Source organism: Neoarius graeffei, chromosome 2, assembly GCF_027579695.1.
Source record: "Neoarius graeffei isolate fNeoGra1 chromosome 2, fNeoGra1.pri, whole genome shotgun sequence".
Lineage (NCBI taxonomy): Eukaryota > Metazoa > Chordata > Actinopteri > Siluriformes > Ariidae > Neoarius > Neoarius graeffei.
The window spans coordinates 121,944,266-121,961,551 of record NC_083570.1 but is presented as its reverse complement, the minus strand read 5'-3'; the positions used below and the strand labels follow the sequence as shown (position 1 = coordinate 121,961,551).

Sequence of the window (17,286 nt, the reverse complement as noted above, 5' to 3'; positions counted from 1 at the left end):
TCGGCGCTTTAATGATGGAGAGCGCGGTTTAAAACTCTTTCCCCGGCGGAGCCAGTCGAGCGGCCAGATAATGGAGAGCGCGGGAGAGAAAACGATCAGCTGGAACTCGACGTTCATGATTCTCGCAACGTCAGCTGTCGCCCTCGCGCTGGCGTGTTTGTGTAAAGCGGCGCTGAAGCGGCGGGGCGGCGCGGCCGGAGTGGTGAGTCCACACTGCGCCATGCTTGTTGCCATGGGAGCGGATCGTTCCATCGTGCTGTGGAGTGGGGGAGTCCAACATGCCGCTCTGCCTCTAAAATAGCCAAATAGCGATTAATACTTCCGACAAATGTTCAGACCGCTGCTAATTAACATAGTAAACTTAATGATCAATTTGGGAAGGATTTTACTATTTTTGTAGGAATTTCTCTACATTGTTGATCATCAGTGACGCACCTTATGATGGAAGCTGCGGATGCGCCTCTTCAGATAAAAGGAAACATGACTATGCTAAGCTAAACCCGAATAATACCACAAGCACGCTGTGAGGCTGAAGTAAAGTTTTAGTTTATGTAACGATATTCTGATATTTTTTTTCCATTAAAAATTTTTCAGTGACGTATTTTCCCAAAAAAATTTTTTTGAATAAAAATACTTTAAATGAGGTATTAATTATCACAGGTCAGTCTGGAAATAAAAGTAAATTGTGTAAATCATAATACAGTATGAATATAAATTAATACAGTGCTTTTTTGTTTTAATTAACCTTTAATACAGCATAAATCACATAAAATTACATGTGATTAATCTTTGGCCAGTAAAAGAGACACTTTTTAAAATCATTCAATAATAATAATAATAAAGTCAAATTGCTTAACCGATGCGAACTATTTCGAAACCCTCCAAACAGGTTCTCCGTACCCCATTTGGTGAAAATTCATGAAACTAGATAGAACCCGACGCCAACGGCCTCCGCCTGGTAGACTACACGCCTTATTAAGCTGTGATTTGGGGATGGACATTTGACCTCACAGTAATCTTGACCTGTGACCTTTTAACCTCAAAATCTAATCAGTTCATGTTTGTCCCCAAATGGTGAAAGTTTGGTGAAATTCCTTTCATTTGCCTTGGAGATATTGTGTTCACAAGGTTTTCGGACAGACATTTGACCTCACATACCCCTTTTCCACCAAGTCAGTTCCAGGGCTGGTTCGGGGCCAGTGCTGGTGCTGGTTCACAACTCGTTCAACTTGCGAGCCAGCTGAGAACCAGTTTGCTTTTCCATAGCTCGCGGTGCCATGTCAGTTACGTCGCTGTATACGTCATTACGTCGCTGTATACGTCAGTTACGGCGCTACGTTTGCATAAACCTTGGCGCGAATATCGAAGCAAAAACAACACGGAAGAAGCAGCAGCAGCAACAATAATAATAATGTCTGACTTCGCGTTTGTACAGCTACTGCTTCTCGTCGCTTAAAAATGGAGCTCTTTCGTGGTCTTGTTGTTGTTGTTGGTCTTAACAACTCCGCTCCCCCGCTGACGTAAGCGGTTCTTTCCTCTGGCCCAGCGGAGAGTTGGTGCTAGCCTGGAACCGATTTTTCCGGCCCCAGAGCCAGTTCTTTGTCAGTGGAAACAGAAAACCCGGTTCCAAACTAAGCACTGGCCCCGAACCAGCCCTGGAACTGCTTTGGTGGAAAAGGGGCAACAGTGACCTTGACCTTAGACCTTTTGATCTCAAAATGTAATCATTTCATCTTTGTCCCAAAGTGCACAAATGGTGAAAGTTTTTGGTGAAATTCCTTTCATTAGTCTTTGAGATATGGTGTTCACAAAGTTTGGGGATGGACATTTGACCTCACAGTAATCTTGACCTGTGACCTTTTAACCTCAAAATCTAATCAGTTCATGTTTGTCCCCAAATGCACAAATGGTGAAAGTTTGGTGAAATTCCTTTCATTAGCCTTTGAGATATCGTGTTCACAATGTTTCGGGACGGACACACGCACGGACAGACAGACAACCTGAAAATATAATGCCTCCTGCACCTTAAGGTGGCGGAGGCATAAAAATGACGGAGGAGTAGTGCTTTAACACACATGTGACCTTTGACCTAGTTCTGGCAAAGGGTCAAGGTCAAAGGTCAAATGAGTGCAAAAAAAAGTATTCAGGTATAAGAGCTATGGAAGGTGGCATGAAAGAATTTTGTCTAGCTTGTCCCGGAACTGTAGCAGGTGGTTCCATTCATAGCCATTCCTGAAAAATATATATGGCGTCATAAAACGCTGTCATGTGATGTGACGTCATGCACAATATGGAGATCACAGATGGTCACAACCTATAGGCACACCAAGTTTCATCCAGATATCTTGAAAACTGAGCGAGTAATGACTCTTGTCTGTCTACTACTACCACCACGTGTACACTAAACCTCAGCAATTTCAAGATCCCGTTTCCACTGAAGTATAATAATTCCACTGAAGTGGAAATGGGATAATAATCTGAGGATTTTGGGTTTACAATAACACTTCACACAGGGATTAGGACACGCCTCATATTTTGTGACAATCTTTTCTTGTTTAGTGTCAAACCTGAATATTTAGAATAAAAATGTCTACTGATGCTACATGTGCATGAACTGTCACAAAAGATGAAATTTGTTGAATCAAATTGTTGTTTCTCTTTCAAAGAAATATCCTCCACACATCCCATCCAGTTTGCCGTTCCTGGGTCATGCCATCGCTTTCGGAAAAAGCCCCATCGATTTCTTGGAAAATGCCTATGAGAAGGTGACATGTCCTCATTATGTCTTTAGTAGAACCAACACATTATCTTGTATTAATTAATTAGTCTAAAATACCAAACTGCAAGTCCCACAGAACAGATCTACTACAGAAGTATTTCCTTCTGATATTTTTATTCACAGACAGTCGTCATAGTTATCGTGAGGTCATAATTAATTACCACTAAAAAGAAGCAGATAGTAAACTTACTACAATCTCAGAAACAAAGGGACTAAACTGTACTTTTCCTTGTCACTCTGGTTTTACTGTCATGCTTTAAAGTTACATCAGCAATCCTGAAGGTCCAATTATGTTCCTTAAATTGGTTTTGAAGGTAAACTTCATTCACGTTTACAGCTGAAAATTACTCACTAAAATACAAAGGATGTACATCTAGACTGGTACCAAAATCCAGAATTGTGACACCCAAAGGCATTTTTGAGACAAAGTCGGCAAACAGTCTTATTTTGTCAATTTGGGTGTGCCGAATTCAAATCTGCAATATGCCGAGCTCTATCTGACCTCTGTTGACCTCTAGAGGTCATTGAACTTTGGGCCTGTAAACGTCTCAGCTGAACCCAGTTTCTCAGCTTTCTAAGGAATGAAATGTACTAAAATGATTAATGAAGTTAGCAAATGGCCTTGTTTGTTAAATGTTTGGGTGCTGAATTCATTTTTCATTTGTAAAACGACATATGACCTCTGATAACCTCAAGGTCATTAAACTTGGCCTATAGGCCTATGCATTTAATGGCATTTTTAAACTGACTTTACTCCCCCAAAAAGAATATGAACAGACAAAAAACAAATAGAAAGGAACAAATACAACATTAAATGCCAGTCCATGCACACGTGACTTACTTTTCATAATGAGAATGCCTCGGCGATCACCTTACATAACATTGCATTACATTTAGCGGTTATTGTTTATACAAAGCTACTGAAAAAAGGACAGATTCAGCAGCATACAAAATGTGGGGGTATACAGGTTAATCAGGGTTAGTACATATGAGAGTTTTTTTCTTTGTTTTTTTGTAAAGGCTTTACCCTGTTTAAAACAAAACAAAAAACAAACAACAAAGAAAAAAACTCTCATATATACTAACCCTGATTAACCTGTATATGCGATGTTATGTAAGGTGATCACCTAGGCATTCTCATTGTGAAAAGTAAGTCATGTGTGCATGGACTGGCATTTAATGTTGTATTTGTTCCTTTCTATTTGTTTTGTCTGTTCATATTCTTTTTGGGGGAGTAAAGTCAGTTTAAAAATGCCGTTAAATGCATAGGCCTATAGACCCTTCCCACTGACATCACCGGAAACCGGAAGTAAACAAACCCTGCGCCATATTGGAAGACCAACAAACTCGTGATTGGGGGAAATAACGGCAGCGCGCGGAATTTAAACCCACGAGGCACTTGATTCATCATAAACCTACAATGGTAAACTTTTGTGCTGTGTTAGGGTGTTCCAACAAAGCTGATGGGGAAAGGTGAAAAGAAGTCTTTCTACAGAATACCAGCTGTGATTGAGACACAAGCAAACCAAGGAGCTTTCTGCCAGGAGACAGAGAATAAGTGCATTACTGAGTGTCTGTGAGCAAAGGAGAGCCTGAACGTTGCAACCTCCCTATTGGCTGTTTATTGGCTGTTTGTAAAAATGTATCAATTGTTGCCCTTCATCGCGGACTCGAGAGACGAGACCTGACGAGTTAGTTCGTTGGTAGCAGAACAAAATGTCTGGACACAAATCGGGTTTTCAGAAAAGGAAAGAAAATAAACGCAGGGTCGAAAATACAAAAAAGGAGGCAGAAAAAGCAAAACAAGTTAAGGTAGGACAAATGGTTACTTTTCTGAGGCAGCCCGCCGTGGCTGCCTGCAGGCTTATTTATTATAGCCCATTTAGTTAAAATAGTTGATATAAAATGTTTATAGTTAGTTATGTGATGGTTGTCCTCAGTGTTCGAACTATGCCGATATTTTCGGGGGGGTCCCTTTTTTTCCCTGGGGGGGTGCTTGCGCTTGTCTCGGAGCGCGGATCTCCAAACACAAGAAGCCTATCTTGCGTACATATCACACGGACTCCACACCTCCACACACGCATCGCATCTGAAGTCATAACTCATCAGGGGAAATTGTGTTCGCATTGGCATGTTCAAAAAACAACCTCGCGTCAACAATGATACCACACGCAAGAAAAAAAAAAAACAGTCAGGCTACTCAACAACCAACCTGGCAGCAGCAGTCGTTGTCATATCGGTTTATTTTATCTTTGATGTAAACACAACACTTCGGATATGCAAATGCTTCCCGTTACACACGATTGCTGTGTCAATAAACATCATTTTTCCAATATTTTAGAGACCCCCCCCAACATTTCCCAAATCATGTTTTCAAGGGATCTCATGTCTGTTTCAGGGGATCTCGGATCCCCCGAGTACCCCCGTAGTTCGAACACTGGTTGTCCTGATTTAGACTGGTGTGGGTTTTTCTTTTTTTTTTTTTAATTTTATTTTATTTTTTTGGGGGGGTTGCGCGATGTTGCACCCGGGTCCAGATTAGGGCAGAACCGGCCCTGGCTACATTTCAGGTGTAGTTTGTTTTATGTATGTATGTACTTGCATAGATGTGTACTTGGTCTTCCAATATGGCGACTACCGAAATCTCGCGGCGCGGTGACGTCATGCGGGAAGGGTCTATAGGCCAAGTTTAATGATCTTGAGGTTATCAGAGGTCATATGTCGTTTTACAAATGAAAAATGAATTCAGCACCCAAACATTTAACAAACAAGGCCATTTGCTAACTTCATTAATCATTTTAGTACATTTCATTCCTTAGAAAGCTGAGAAACTGGGTTCAGCTGAGACGTTTACAGGCCCAAAGTTCAATGACCTCTAGATGTCAACAGAGGTCAGATAGAGCTCGGCATATTGCAGATTTGAATTCGGCACACCCAAACTGACAAAATAAGACTGTTTGCCGACTTTGTCTCAAAAATGCCTTTAACTCCTTAAATAAGCACTTTTTTGAATTTTGGTACCAGTCTAGTCAGGAAAAGTACATTTTTGTGCCTTTATTTCTGCAACTTCCTGATTTTATATATTCAGCATGTCCATGTTTTCAGTACGGACCTGTGTTCAGCTTCACGATGGTGGGGAAGACATTCACCTATCTCCTGGGAAGTGAAGCAGCTGCTCTGATGTTCAACAGTAAAAATGAAGACCTGAATGCCGAGGATGTTTATTCACGATTAACCACACCTGTGTTTGGTAAAGGAGTCGCCTATGACGTCCCAAACCACGTACGCATCTGTGTAGTGATTTACAATAAGTGAAAAGTGATGGAGGGGTGAAGGACAAAAGAAAGAGAAACAAACAAAAAGTGTGAAAGGAAAAACGAGCACAATAATGAAGTAGAATGAGAGAAAGATTGGGAAAAAATTGTGGGAAATACAGCAGCATATTGCAATATTTAGCTTCTACAGCAACATCTGCATTTAAGAACAGCTGTAAAATATTTACAGAAATTTCCTGATTTCAATATTTAATATCTTGGGAAAAAGGTTTAAAATTTAATTTAAAATAATTTTTTGTTCACCTGGTTAGTGTTGTAGAAAAGGGTAATGTAATTTATTATACAGTATTACATATCACAAAGCACAAGTTTATTCAATTTATATTGTTAACTGATTGATTTATTTCTTTTTTAAATTCATCAGCCAGTAAAGAAGAACCTTGAATAAATCTCCTTCTGGTGAAAATATACTGTGTGTGTAGGTGTTTCTGGAGCAGAAGAAGCTGTTGAAGACAGGGCTGAATGTGGCTCGCTTTAAGCAGCATGTACAGATCATTGAAGAAGAAACGAGGCAGTATTTCATCCGCTGGGGGGACAGCGGGGAGAAAAGTGAGATACAACACACGCGCGCACACACACAGGGAGATTCATAAATTAATCAAGACCCTTAATCAGACTGTTGTTTTAGCTGCAGCTCAAGGATATGCTGAAGATTCCCCACAAGGGGCGCTAGTAACGTTAACCAAAAGTAGGGCAAGCATTGCCTCAGGAACCTAACAAACCAGTCTGAAGCACATTCTCATACTTTTTTCTCCTCGCATACTCTTTCTTCTCTGCTCTTCCCTTTACTTCTGTCTTCTTCCCCTTCTCATCCCTGCTTTTCCTCCTTGTTTTGCTCACCCTCTCCAGATCTGTTTGAGAGTCTGAGTGAGCTGATCATCCTCACAGCGAGTCGCTGTCTGCACGGCGTGGAGATCCGCAGCATTCTCACTGAGAGTGTTGCTCAGCTCTACACTGACCTCGATGGCGGATTTACCCACGCTGCCTGGTTATTACCTCAGTGGCTTCCTTTGCCCAGCTTCAGGTATACGCCTGCTTGTAGCAGTCCATTGTTCATTAGTGGATTGTCATGGTTGCATAGCATGATACAGGATCTGCACTGTTTGGTTCAGACAAAGCAGGTCAGGTTCAGATTTCTTTCTTTTATAGAGGTCTTAGTTTCTCACTTTTGTTGCAACAGAACAGAGTTTCCCCAGGCTACATTGTTTGTAAGAGAGAAGTTTTGCAAACAAACTTCTCTTTTTTATTTCAATGCTTTTCTCTGCTCTGCAGCAGAGTATAGACCCAGGTATGGACTGGAATAACTGGATATGTGAAAACTGGTTTGGCAGGCATCCAAGTGACAGTGGTGTCCTAGGCTTCAAGATCACACCCTTGGTCCTGATGAATATTCAGTAAATCCCAAATGAAGTGTTCTCTGCTCTCTTGCCCTTGTTAAAAATAGTTACCAGGAATGCAAGTCTATTCTTAACAATGTTTGTATTTGGAAACAGCCATGGATCCAATGGTGATGTTAATGGTGGGTTAAAATCTGCTGTCTGTTGGCAGGCAGAGGGACTGTGCTCACAGAGCAATCAAACAAATCTTTTACAAAGTGATCAATAAACGCAGGAAGAGTGCAGAGAAAGAGGATGACATTCTACAGACACTCGTAGACGCCACATACAAGTATGACATCACTCATTTTACACACTGGATAAGTTGCAAAGTGTATATTTAAGACATCACCTCAACCTGCCTGTCTCTCTCTGTAGAGATGGGCGTGTGCTGAACGATGATGAGATTTCAGGGATGTTGATTGGTCTGTTGTTGGCGGGTCAGCACACTTCCTCCACCACCAGTGCATGGCTAGGGTTCTTCCTGGCGCGAGACTCTGGGCTGCAGAAACGCTGCTACAGCGAACAGAAACAAGTGTGTGGAGAAAACCTGCCACCCATCACCTATGAACAGGTCAGGCACCCTCACAAGACACAACACTACCCAGAAACACCTGGTCCTGCTCAACAACTCCCACAAATTAATCAGGGAGAAGTTAGGCCATTTTCACACAGATTTTTTTTTTTTTTGATTTGGGGGCCATTTGAGATCAGGGTTTGGTACCTTTAGTGAAGTGTTACTGAAGACTGTTTTTGAGACAAAGCCATTCCGTGATCATCTTGAAACACTGGGTTTAGGATTCAGTTCTTTGAAACTGTGACTCAGCAATGCAAGCAGAGTAACGTGATTCGTTCTGTGTGTCACGTTACTTGCTGTTTTGTAATGTAACACACTTCCTTATGGTTGGGGGTTATTCTTGTCAGCAGAGGAGATGGAACAACGTATTGATAGATAAAACCAAACTTTAGACCTAGAGCACTGTAAATAGCTCTGCTCTAAGAACATCAAATCAAATCAAGTTTATTTGTATAGCGCTTTTAACAATAAACATTGTCGCAAACATCACAATATATATGGCCTGCACTGGCTAAAAAAACTTACTCGCCCATAACAGCCCCTTGTTTGCAGGTATTCCTGCACAATGATAGGCCATGCATTAGAAAACAAGTGCTGTTCTTTATTTCTTCACTTGAGGGATGGTACCGAAGGAAAGTTTTATTAAAACATGTGAAGGTAACCTTGAAATTTTGAGTGCTTCCCATAAACCAGCCCAGAATGTGGCTGGAGGTGTTCAGGGTGAATCCTGAGCTTCTGCTGTGTGGGTGATGTTGTGCAGTTGAAGGAGCTGACCCTGCTGGACCGCTGTCTGAAGGAAACGCTGAGGCTGCGCCCCCCGATCATGACCATGATGAGAATGGCTCGAACTCCTCAGGTACGAACGCTACTATTCTGGGATGAATTCCGCTTCTGTTTTATTTCACTTCTGACTGGAGCATCACTACAGTACTAGAGGTTGGCAGTAATCATCTCTGCGGCCTTCAGAACTACCTGCAGAACCCATACCCACACATGCGAAATTTGCTGTTTTGGTCCCAAAATGGGTCACTTGTGAATCGTGTAGATCCGAAGAGGTTTTTTTTTTTGGGGGGGGGGGGGGTAGGCAGGCTACAACGTTATTGTTGCCAAACATTTCACTTACAAGGTTACAGCCAATAGAGATAAACAGTTACTAACATGAGCTTCTTTTCCATTGGAGTTCTGATCAGCTGGTGCGCAACCCACTGCTGGTTGCCAGTCCTCGCTTACGAATATTCCACAGATTCAGACCGCAAAGTCACCTTTTTATAGAGAGATCTGGCAACCTCATCTCGCAACTGGATCTGAACATACCAATGGAACAGTTTCCAGCACGCTCGGGGGTGAATAACCATGGGCGGCTCTACCGGGGTGGCAAATGCCACTCTAAAAGAAAGCCTTGCCACCCCAGTTGGCAACGACGGATTCAAAGAAAAATTACAGCCAATTTGACATTTACGTGCGCGAATTTCCAATGTCTGACTGCGGCGAATGCAGCACGAGATAACGCCAGAGATTGGTTGTTTTGGAAAATTGAGAGGCGCGAAGCGAGGGAGTCAGGAGTCGCGAGGAAAGGAGACACGGGAGGACAGAGGTAAAAGCTGATTAACTATCTATCAAGAAATGAAATTATAATGAATGAACAGTGCTAGCATAGTTGCGATGCTGATTTTGAGAGGATAAAAATCAGGTTGGAGAATGTTATTTAGCTAACTATACATGTAAGGCAAAAAAAAAAGTGTGTTTCCGGTAACCTGACCGATCGAGAATTTCTGCGTCGAAATTGCCGACTGTAAAGTTTTTATTACAAATTTCCCTCGATATTTTAGTGTAAGCGGCGTTTGTCATAATTTTTTGTTTCAACACATTCAAGTTGTGAAAGAAACGATAAAAAGTAAAATGTTTCGCCACTTCTATCAGCCCTCCTGCATAAACATGGAAGCGCACTTGTATACTGAAGGAGGAAGGGAAAACTGAGCCGAGCCGCCATTTTGAATCCTCATTCAAGGCTGTAATGCAAATTGCTTCCTCTTCAATATACAAGTGCACTTCCATGGCAGGAAAAACACTGTTTTGCCACCTATGTAGTCCCCTATTTATACAAATAGGAGTCATTCAGGATTCAGCCATGTTTTTGCTCGGTGTTTTTGCTCGACCCAAGTTCTACAGTAGGCTAGGCCGTCTGCTTTTAATGGAAGTAGCCTAGCCTAGGACGTTAAACCATATTTTCACGTTATTTCTTGATAAGGTGTTTTCACGTGAATGTGAGTGTGAATGGTTGTCTGTGTCTATGTGTCAGCCCTGTGATGACCTGGCGACTTGTCCAGGGTGTACCCCGCCTTTTGCCCGTAGTCAGCTGGGATAGGCTCCAGCTTGCCTGCAACCCTGTAGAAGGATAAAGCGGCTAGAGATAATGTGATGTGTGATGTGTTTTCACGTTATTACATGAAAATATCATGAAATAACGTGATAATTTCGTATCATGAAATGACGTGATATTACATGATAAATATATTGTAAAAACGTGATAACTTTGTTAAAATCAATACTACGTTAAAACATTAGCTGAAATTTTAGTTCTAACAGCCACAGAAAACATAGCACAGCGGGGTCACAGGGAGTCTCTTGACTCTGGGGAAAAAAAAGGGTGTTTTTCTTTCTATGTTAGACTTGCTGGGTAATCATAACCCCATCATTAAAAAAAGGCTTGAACAACAAGCTAAAAATGCAAAATACACAAGTAAAACAATACAGAATGAAATACTTGAGTGCTTGGCTGCAATGGTCAAAGAGGAAATCATCCAGGAAGTTAAAATGAGCAAGCAGTTTTCAGTTATTGTTGATGAAACTAAAGATGTTCAGAAAAAAGAGCAAATGTCATTTGTTCTGAGATATTTTTACAACAGTGTGGTTCATGAAAGCTTTCTGGAGTTTGAAGTGGCAGAACACCTGGATGCCACCGCCTTAAGTGACAAGATTATATGCTTCCTTGAGAAACATGGGCTGGAGTACAAGAAAAACCTTGTAGGACAGGGCTACGATGGCGCAGCAGTGAAGCGTGGGGCACATGCAGGTGTTCAAGCAAAAATAAAAGAAGTAGCCAAACATGCCTTCAGATAGCAAACACACTTTTTGTGTCTCTGTGTACTATCCAGTTCTGGATAACATGATTGGAGAAAAGAGGAGGCTGTTCTGCTATTGGCTGAAGCTTATGATTCAAATATTGAGGATCTTAAACATGAGTTACATCAGACGAGGAGAGTACTAGACAGAAAAAAGGGGGAACAGGAGAGTCCTACCACTCTCATGGAGTTCACTCAGTTTTTGGACCCATACCAAGATGTGTTTTTTTTTTTGTTTGTTTTTTTTTGTTTTTTTTAGTTCAGGTTGTGTAAAATAGCGGTTGTCTTGCCTGTGAGCAGTGCATCCTGTGAACGAAGTTTTTCATCTCTCAGGCTCATAAAGACTTATTTGCGGTCGACTATGACAGAAAAGAGACTATCAAGTTTGGCTGTACTCAGCATTGAATCAAAGTGCACAAACGGTTCCCGCGGGTCCTTAAAAAGTCTCAAATTGAAAGTTAAATTTAAGGCCTTAAAAAGTCTTTAAAACACCCATATTTTTGTCCTTGGTCTTAAATTTTAATTAGTCAAGTCTTAAATTTACATTCTTTCATTCCCGTGAAGTGTTGTCCGCAGAAAATAAAATATTAAACGCCGTAGAACTAATCATAAGTTGGTTGTATTTTTCTACGTGGTGATAAAACTACAAATCCCATTGCTCACTGCAGGTAGGCAATGGCCCAGTTTGTCCACTAGGCTACCTGCCCGCTGAATTCGTGCAGTAGCAAGTCAAGGTTGTTAGGTACGTAGGCGAGGCTATGTTAGTTTCAAAGAACATGGGGAAGTGTGTGTTCAACGAAACTTGGCTCGATAACGGTGAGTTTTGCAGCTGGTTACAAGCTGTCCCAGGCAGTAAATATGAAGCTTGCTGCAAAGTATGCAAGAAGATATTACAGTTAGGGACATTGGGTGTGAAGGCGCTTGAGTCTCATGCCAAAGCGGACAAACACCAACTTGCCCTGAAAAGCCTTCAGCGGAGTCAAAGCATCACACAGTTTTGTTCCCCGTCCCAGCTGTCTACATCATCGTTGATGCCTGGCCCCTCCGGACTCCAGGGCAATAATGTTACAGCTTCATCAAGTAGGCCTAGGCCTAATGATCTTCGGTCTACTTTCGGGTCCACCGAGACCTCAAAATCGGAGGTACTTTGGATTCTCCACACAGTAACAAGACATATGTCATATAACAGTAACGAAAATATCAGTGACCTTTTCCAGGCAATGTTCCCCGACTCGAACATTGCGAAAACATTTACGTGCGGACCGAACAAAATCGCTTACATAGCAAGATTTGGCATAACGGACTTCATTAAGAGAGAACTAATAAACGCCATTAGCGGACAGTATGTCTTGATGTTCGACGAAAGCTTCAACTCATCCACCAAATCCAAGCAGTTGGACCTCCACGCTCGTTTCTGGAGCAATGGAGAGGTGCCGTCAAGATACATCGGATCTCAGTTCATGGGACAGCGCAGGACCTTCTGAAGCACATTGAAGTAAGTCATGGCCTACTTTTACTGAGCAATTTGTAGATAGGCTAATGCAATAACGTTAAACCTGCATTTGAACATCATGTCAAAGGCTACCCATCTAGAGGAATATGCCATTACAAAATTGAATGAGCTATAGTCTATTGTAATGTGCATGTCCTATGATCAGCTATTTTCTCGCCTACGGAAATGAAAGCCTAACGTTAATGATTTTTCAGTTGGCATATTGTCCACACATGGAGTGAAAATGAGTAGCCTATTGCATTCCAGATTCAAATTCGACATATGTTTTTCTGTCAACAAGGAGGTGGAGACCGAAAACATGCAAGAGGACACAATTGTTGCACAGAGGCTCATATGTGACTTTGTTGCAGTGCATGGGGGTGTCACTCAGGTCCCCCTCACCAAGGAACTAATGGCATCTGTGAGTGCAGCCCGGTCAAAATATTGACTCTTTCTCGATCAGGAACGCATCAGAAAAGAAAAGGAATCCCAGAGCCAGAAAAGAAAACTGGCTGAGCCGTCTTTGGAGGACCTGAAGAAAAGGAAGACAAGCTTAGAAGATGTGTCTGCCTGTCTTGCCAGGGAAGCAGATGCACTTGCAGAAGAAGCTGAGAGCAAGGCTGGCTCCAAGATGGCTCAGCTTCTTTCCAAGTCCAATGCCCTGAGAAGGGCGTACAAAGACAAACTTGCTGAACTGAAAGCCCTTGAAACTGAGATCGGTGCTAAAGGGGATGAACTCAGACATTTTGTAGGGTTGGGATGTGTATATAGCCTACTAGTGTTGTGTTGCAAATATGGATGTCAGGAAGTTCTGTTAGCACCAATCCATAAGTACTTTGATTATCTGTTTTATGAGTTTATTCGATATTTTTCTATAACTGAATCAATAAATGGAATGTTTTGAGAATATCTGGGATAATTCGAATGTTTCTAGTAATGCGTCGTGTTGGTCTTAAATTTTTTCACATAATGGTCTCAAAAGGTCTTAAATTTAACTTACTGAAACCTGCAAGAACCCTGACAAAAGCATTAGATCTTGATAAATTTGTGAAGCGTTTTGCTGAGCAACATGGAAATCGCCGCATTCAGCTGTTGTAGGCATGACAAGTTCATGTTATGCTCACTGGTGAGCCTTTACAAAGCGTGAGAAAATAAAACTATAAAATGTGACACTGGTGTAAATGGTTTAAATCATGCTGAACTTGAAGCAGTGGTGGTGTTGTTTTTTAGTGTCTGTTCTTTTGCATATACAGTATAAAACTGTCCAGAAACGGTATAGACCTCATCTGAGAATGTGTGTTCTTCGTGAACAATAAAAGCATGAGATTAAGTTTGTCTGTATGAGTTTGTAAATGGCAGCCCGTGCCCTTTTGTAGTGTGTACATACTATTTGTCGTCAAACTGTGATAACTGATTAAATTCAGTATATATACACGTCTGTAATACGTTGCCACCCCTCAAAAATTCCTGCCCCCCTCTTGCCACCCCATAAATATTTTTCTAGATCCGCCCCTGATTTCACATAGGTGATGTCTTTAAGAAAATTGACAGACAGGGATTGGCCAGGTGTGTCCTCTGGGGTAGGTCTGTTAGATAGCACAGGCAGCAATATATACCTTTTTGTAAATAGCCCACTGTGTTGTACACAGGGGTGAAAATTAACTTCACAAAATATCAAACTTTACCGGCCACTGACAAATAAATGGTACAATTTACCGGCCACTCAACAGTAACTTATTAAGACATGTTTATGGAAAGTTATTTTGTACTGTATTAAATTCAAGATGTCACTGGTTGCAATTTTTTTTGTAACGTAGACTACGAAATGTACTTTTGAGCGTGTGCCGTGTGTCCGTGCACCCTTCTCACCTTTTTCACCCCTGACCAGTTTGCATGCCTGCATGCCTGTATATAATGTTTTACTGTCTCCCTTTTGTGTAGAAAGTTGGAGGTTACACCATCCCTGTAGGACACCAGGTGTGTGTGTCACCCACAGTAAACCATCGGCTCCAGGACACCTGGACTCATCGATTGGCCTTTGACCCTGACCGTTACCTAGGTGATAACCCTGCTGCTGCAGAGAAATTCGCCTACGTGCCATTTGGAGCAGGTGTGCTTGGTTCCCTGTTACTGCACATAATCCATGGTTGAGTTTAGCTCACTGCAAATGAAACATTATGATGTGATGTGTGTTTGAGAAGTGTGTGCTGTATTTGTAAAGCACAATGTTTAAAAATAGTGGGACACTGGTAAAACATTTTGGAAGCTTCCAGATTCAATATAAAACCACATGTGAGAGAAGGAGAGGATTACATGAGGGGAAAATACAAAAGGGAAGGCAAGGAAAGGAAGAGGAAAACTGAAGGGGTTTTTTTTAATTAAAAAAGCAGAGTGATGATAAAAAGAAATGCTGTGACACAGATTAAAAACATTGGCAAAAAACAGTCAAATGTAAGGGAGAAAAAATATTGTTCATATACACACGTAAAAATGTTCAACTAATCACCACTATATGACCAGAAGTATGTGCACCCCTGACCATCACATCCACATTCCCAAACGTTTTACACAACGTTGGAAACTCAAGTCTATAGGATGTCTCTGTTTGCTGTAAAATTATAATTTCCCTTCACTGGAACTAAGAGGCCCAAACCTGTTCCAGCATGATGATGCCCCCGAGCACAAAGCACAGTGAGCTCCGTGAAGACATGCTGTGTGAAGGTTGGAGTGAAGAACTCAAGTGTCTTGCACACAGCCCTAACTGAACTCAACTCCACTGAACACCTTTGAGATGAACTGGAGCCTCAACATCCCAACATCGGTGTCTGATCTCACTAATGGCCCTTTTCCACTACCCTTTTTCAGCTCACTTCAGCCCAACACGGCTTGCGTTTCGACTACCTCAGAGCAGCATGGCTCAGCTCACTTCAGCCTTACTCAGCACCCAAAACTCGCACCGTTTTGCAGTGAGGCTAGGGGCGTGAGGAGACACTCCCCTGTGCACTGATTGGTGAGGAGGAGTGTCCTCACATGCCCACACACGCCCCGCGAGCACGCTGGGAACCACCATCTGTAAACACCGTAAACCCGGAAGAAGAAGAATTACGACAAATTATGCGCCTCGCCTCATCTATACGCTCTTGCCAGTATCTGTTCGCGTTGTCGGTGACAACAAGCCACAGCACCAAGACCAGCAACACTAACGACTCCATGTCCTCCATGTTTATTGTTTACACTTAAAAGATCACTGATGTCACTGTTTGTGCCGCCTAACGACATCACGTGACGTCCACCCACTTTCGCTAACTTCACCCAATGTGTCCACCCACTTCCAGCCAGCACGGTTCAGCGCGGTTGTAGTCGAAATGCAACGCCAACAGCCCCACTCAGCTCGACTCAGCTCAACTCAGCACCGCACGGCTCAGCCCAACTCAGCCGCGTTGGTAGTGGAAAAGGGCCATATTGCTCTTGTAACTGGATGATCACTAATCCCCTCAGCCACGCCCCAAACTATAGTGCAAAGTCTTCCCAGAAGAGAAAAGAGTGGAGTGGAGCCCATTATAACAGTAAAAGGGGGAAACAACTCCATATCAGTGCCCATGGTTGTGGACTGGGATGTCCAGTTCTCAGGTGTTCGCATACATTTGGTGTAAGAAAGATACTAAAGGTAGCTGTAAATTTGGGAAAGCTGAAACAGGGTGAATGAAAATGTGCACACTAATGAAAGTGTCAGTGTTTGTGTTAGACAGAAAAACTGAGAGAGAGAGACAAATAAGCAGACAGACAGATATGTTTTTGTTTATCTTGTTAGCAAGGAATCAGAAACAGAAGGAAGGAAACAGACTCAACGAGAGGAAATAAAGTAACCTGTTGTACTGAGTTCTCCTGATGTTATTTTGGTTTCAGGTCGTCATCGGTGCATCGGGGAGAACTTCGCCTACGTGCAGATTAAGACAATTTGGTCGACACTGTTGCGTTTGTTTGAGTTCGAGCTGGTAGATGGATATTTCCCCACTGTGAACTACACCACCATGATACACACACCCAACAACCCCATCATCAGATACAGACGGAGAACATAACACACACCATTACACCTGCACACTGACAGACCAAGCCTTGAAACTTTGTTGAAATTGTAAATAAACAGTTTTATCAACATGCATAAATCAATTTTGAATCTTTGCTGAACTGCGTAAATGATGTGTAAATGTTCAGTTAAAATTGTTCGTCTTTGCCAGTTTCTATTTTTTTATTTCTTCTGAGTGGTTACCTGAGGGAGAATTTGAACTTGTCTAAAGAAGAATTAAACTCAAGATAAAGGTCTCCTAACTACTTACCTTTCACTGTCCATCTCCAACATTAGCGGGACTCCCTAAAGTGAATGACGCATGAAATGGAATGATGAATGACAGCTAGTGATTTGAACAATAAATGGTCCCTTGTCATTCAGATTCTTATAAATGGAATAACGATTGAAATGTAGGTGGAATGACATGCTTTCAGCTCATGAAATGGAATGACATTGTTTCTAAGTGGAATGACATACTTTTAGGTTATTTTATCAGTGATATCCCCTTTTACAAATGGAATGACAGTGTTTTT

The 17,286-nt window shown here is 41.9% G+C and overlaps 1 protein-coding gene across 2 annotated transcripts; it reads left to right on the top strand.

Annotated features, from left to right (window-relative positions):
• Positions 1-16,877, top strand: LOC132882236 (lanosterol 14-alpha demethylase). 2 transcript variants are annotated; one of them, XM_060915498.1, is made up of 10 exons: positions 1-202; positions 2,667-2,765; positions 5,885-6,061; positions 6,537-6,663; positions 6,964-7,138; positions 7,663-7,782; positions 7,869-8,064; positions 8,828-8,923; positions 14,623-14,791; positions 16,588-16,877. In XM_060915498.1, the coding sequence occupies exons 1-10, from the start codon at positions 71-73 to the stop codon at positions 16,761-16,763; spliced, it is 1,467 nt and encodes a 488-aa protein (XP_060771481.1). In that variant the 5' UTR covers positions 1-70; the 3' UTR covers positions 16,764-16,877. The 2 variants fall into 2 exon arrangements, with proteins under 2 accessions (XP_060771481.1, XP_060771482.1); XM_060915499.1 differs by lacking the exon at positions 5,885-6,061.
• Positions 16,878-17,286: the final 409 nt, after the last annotated feature.

Coding starts and splice junctions, on each gene's coding strand:
- LOC132882236 (XM_060915498.1), top strand. CDS start 71: ATGGAGAGCGCGGGAGAGAAAACGATCAGCTGGAACTCGACGTTCATG. Junction 7,139..7,662: donor CTTCCTTTGCCCAGCTTCAG/GTATACGCCTGC, acceptor GTCTGTTGGCAG/GCAGAGGGACTGTGCTCACA. Junction 14,792..16,587: donor CTACGTGCCATTTGGAGCAG/GTGTGCTTGGTT, acceptor TTTTGGTTTCAG/GTCGTCATCGGTGCATCGGG.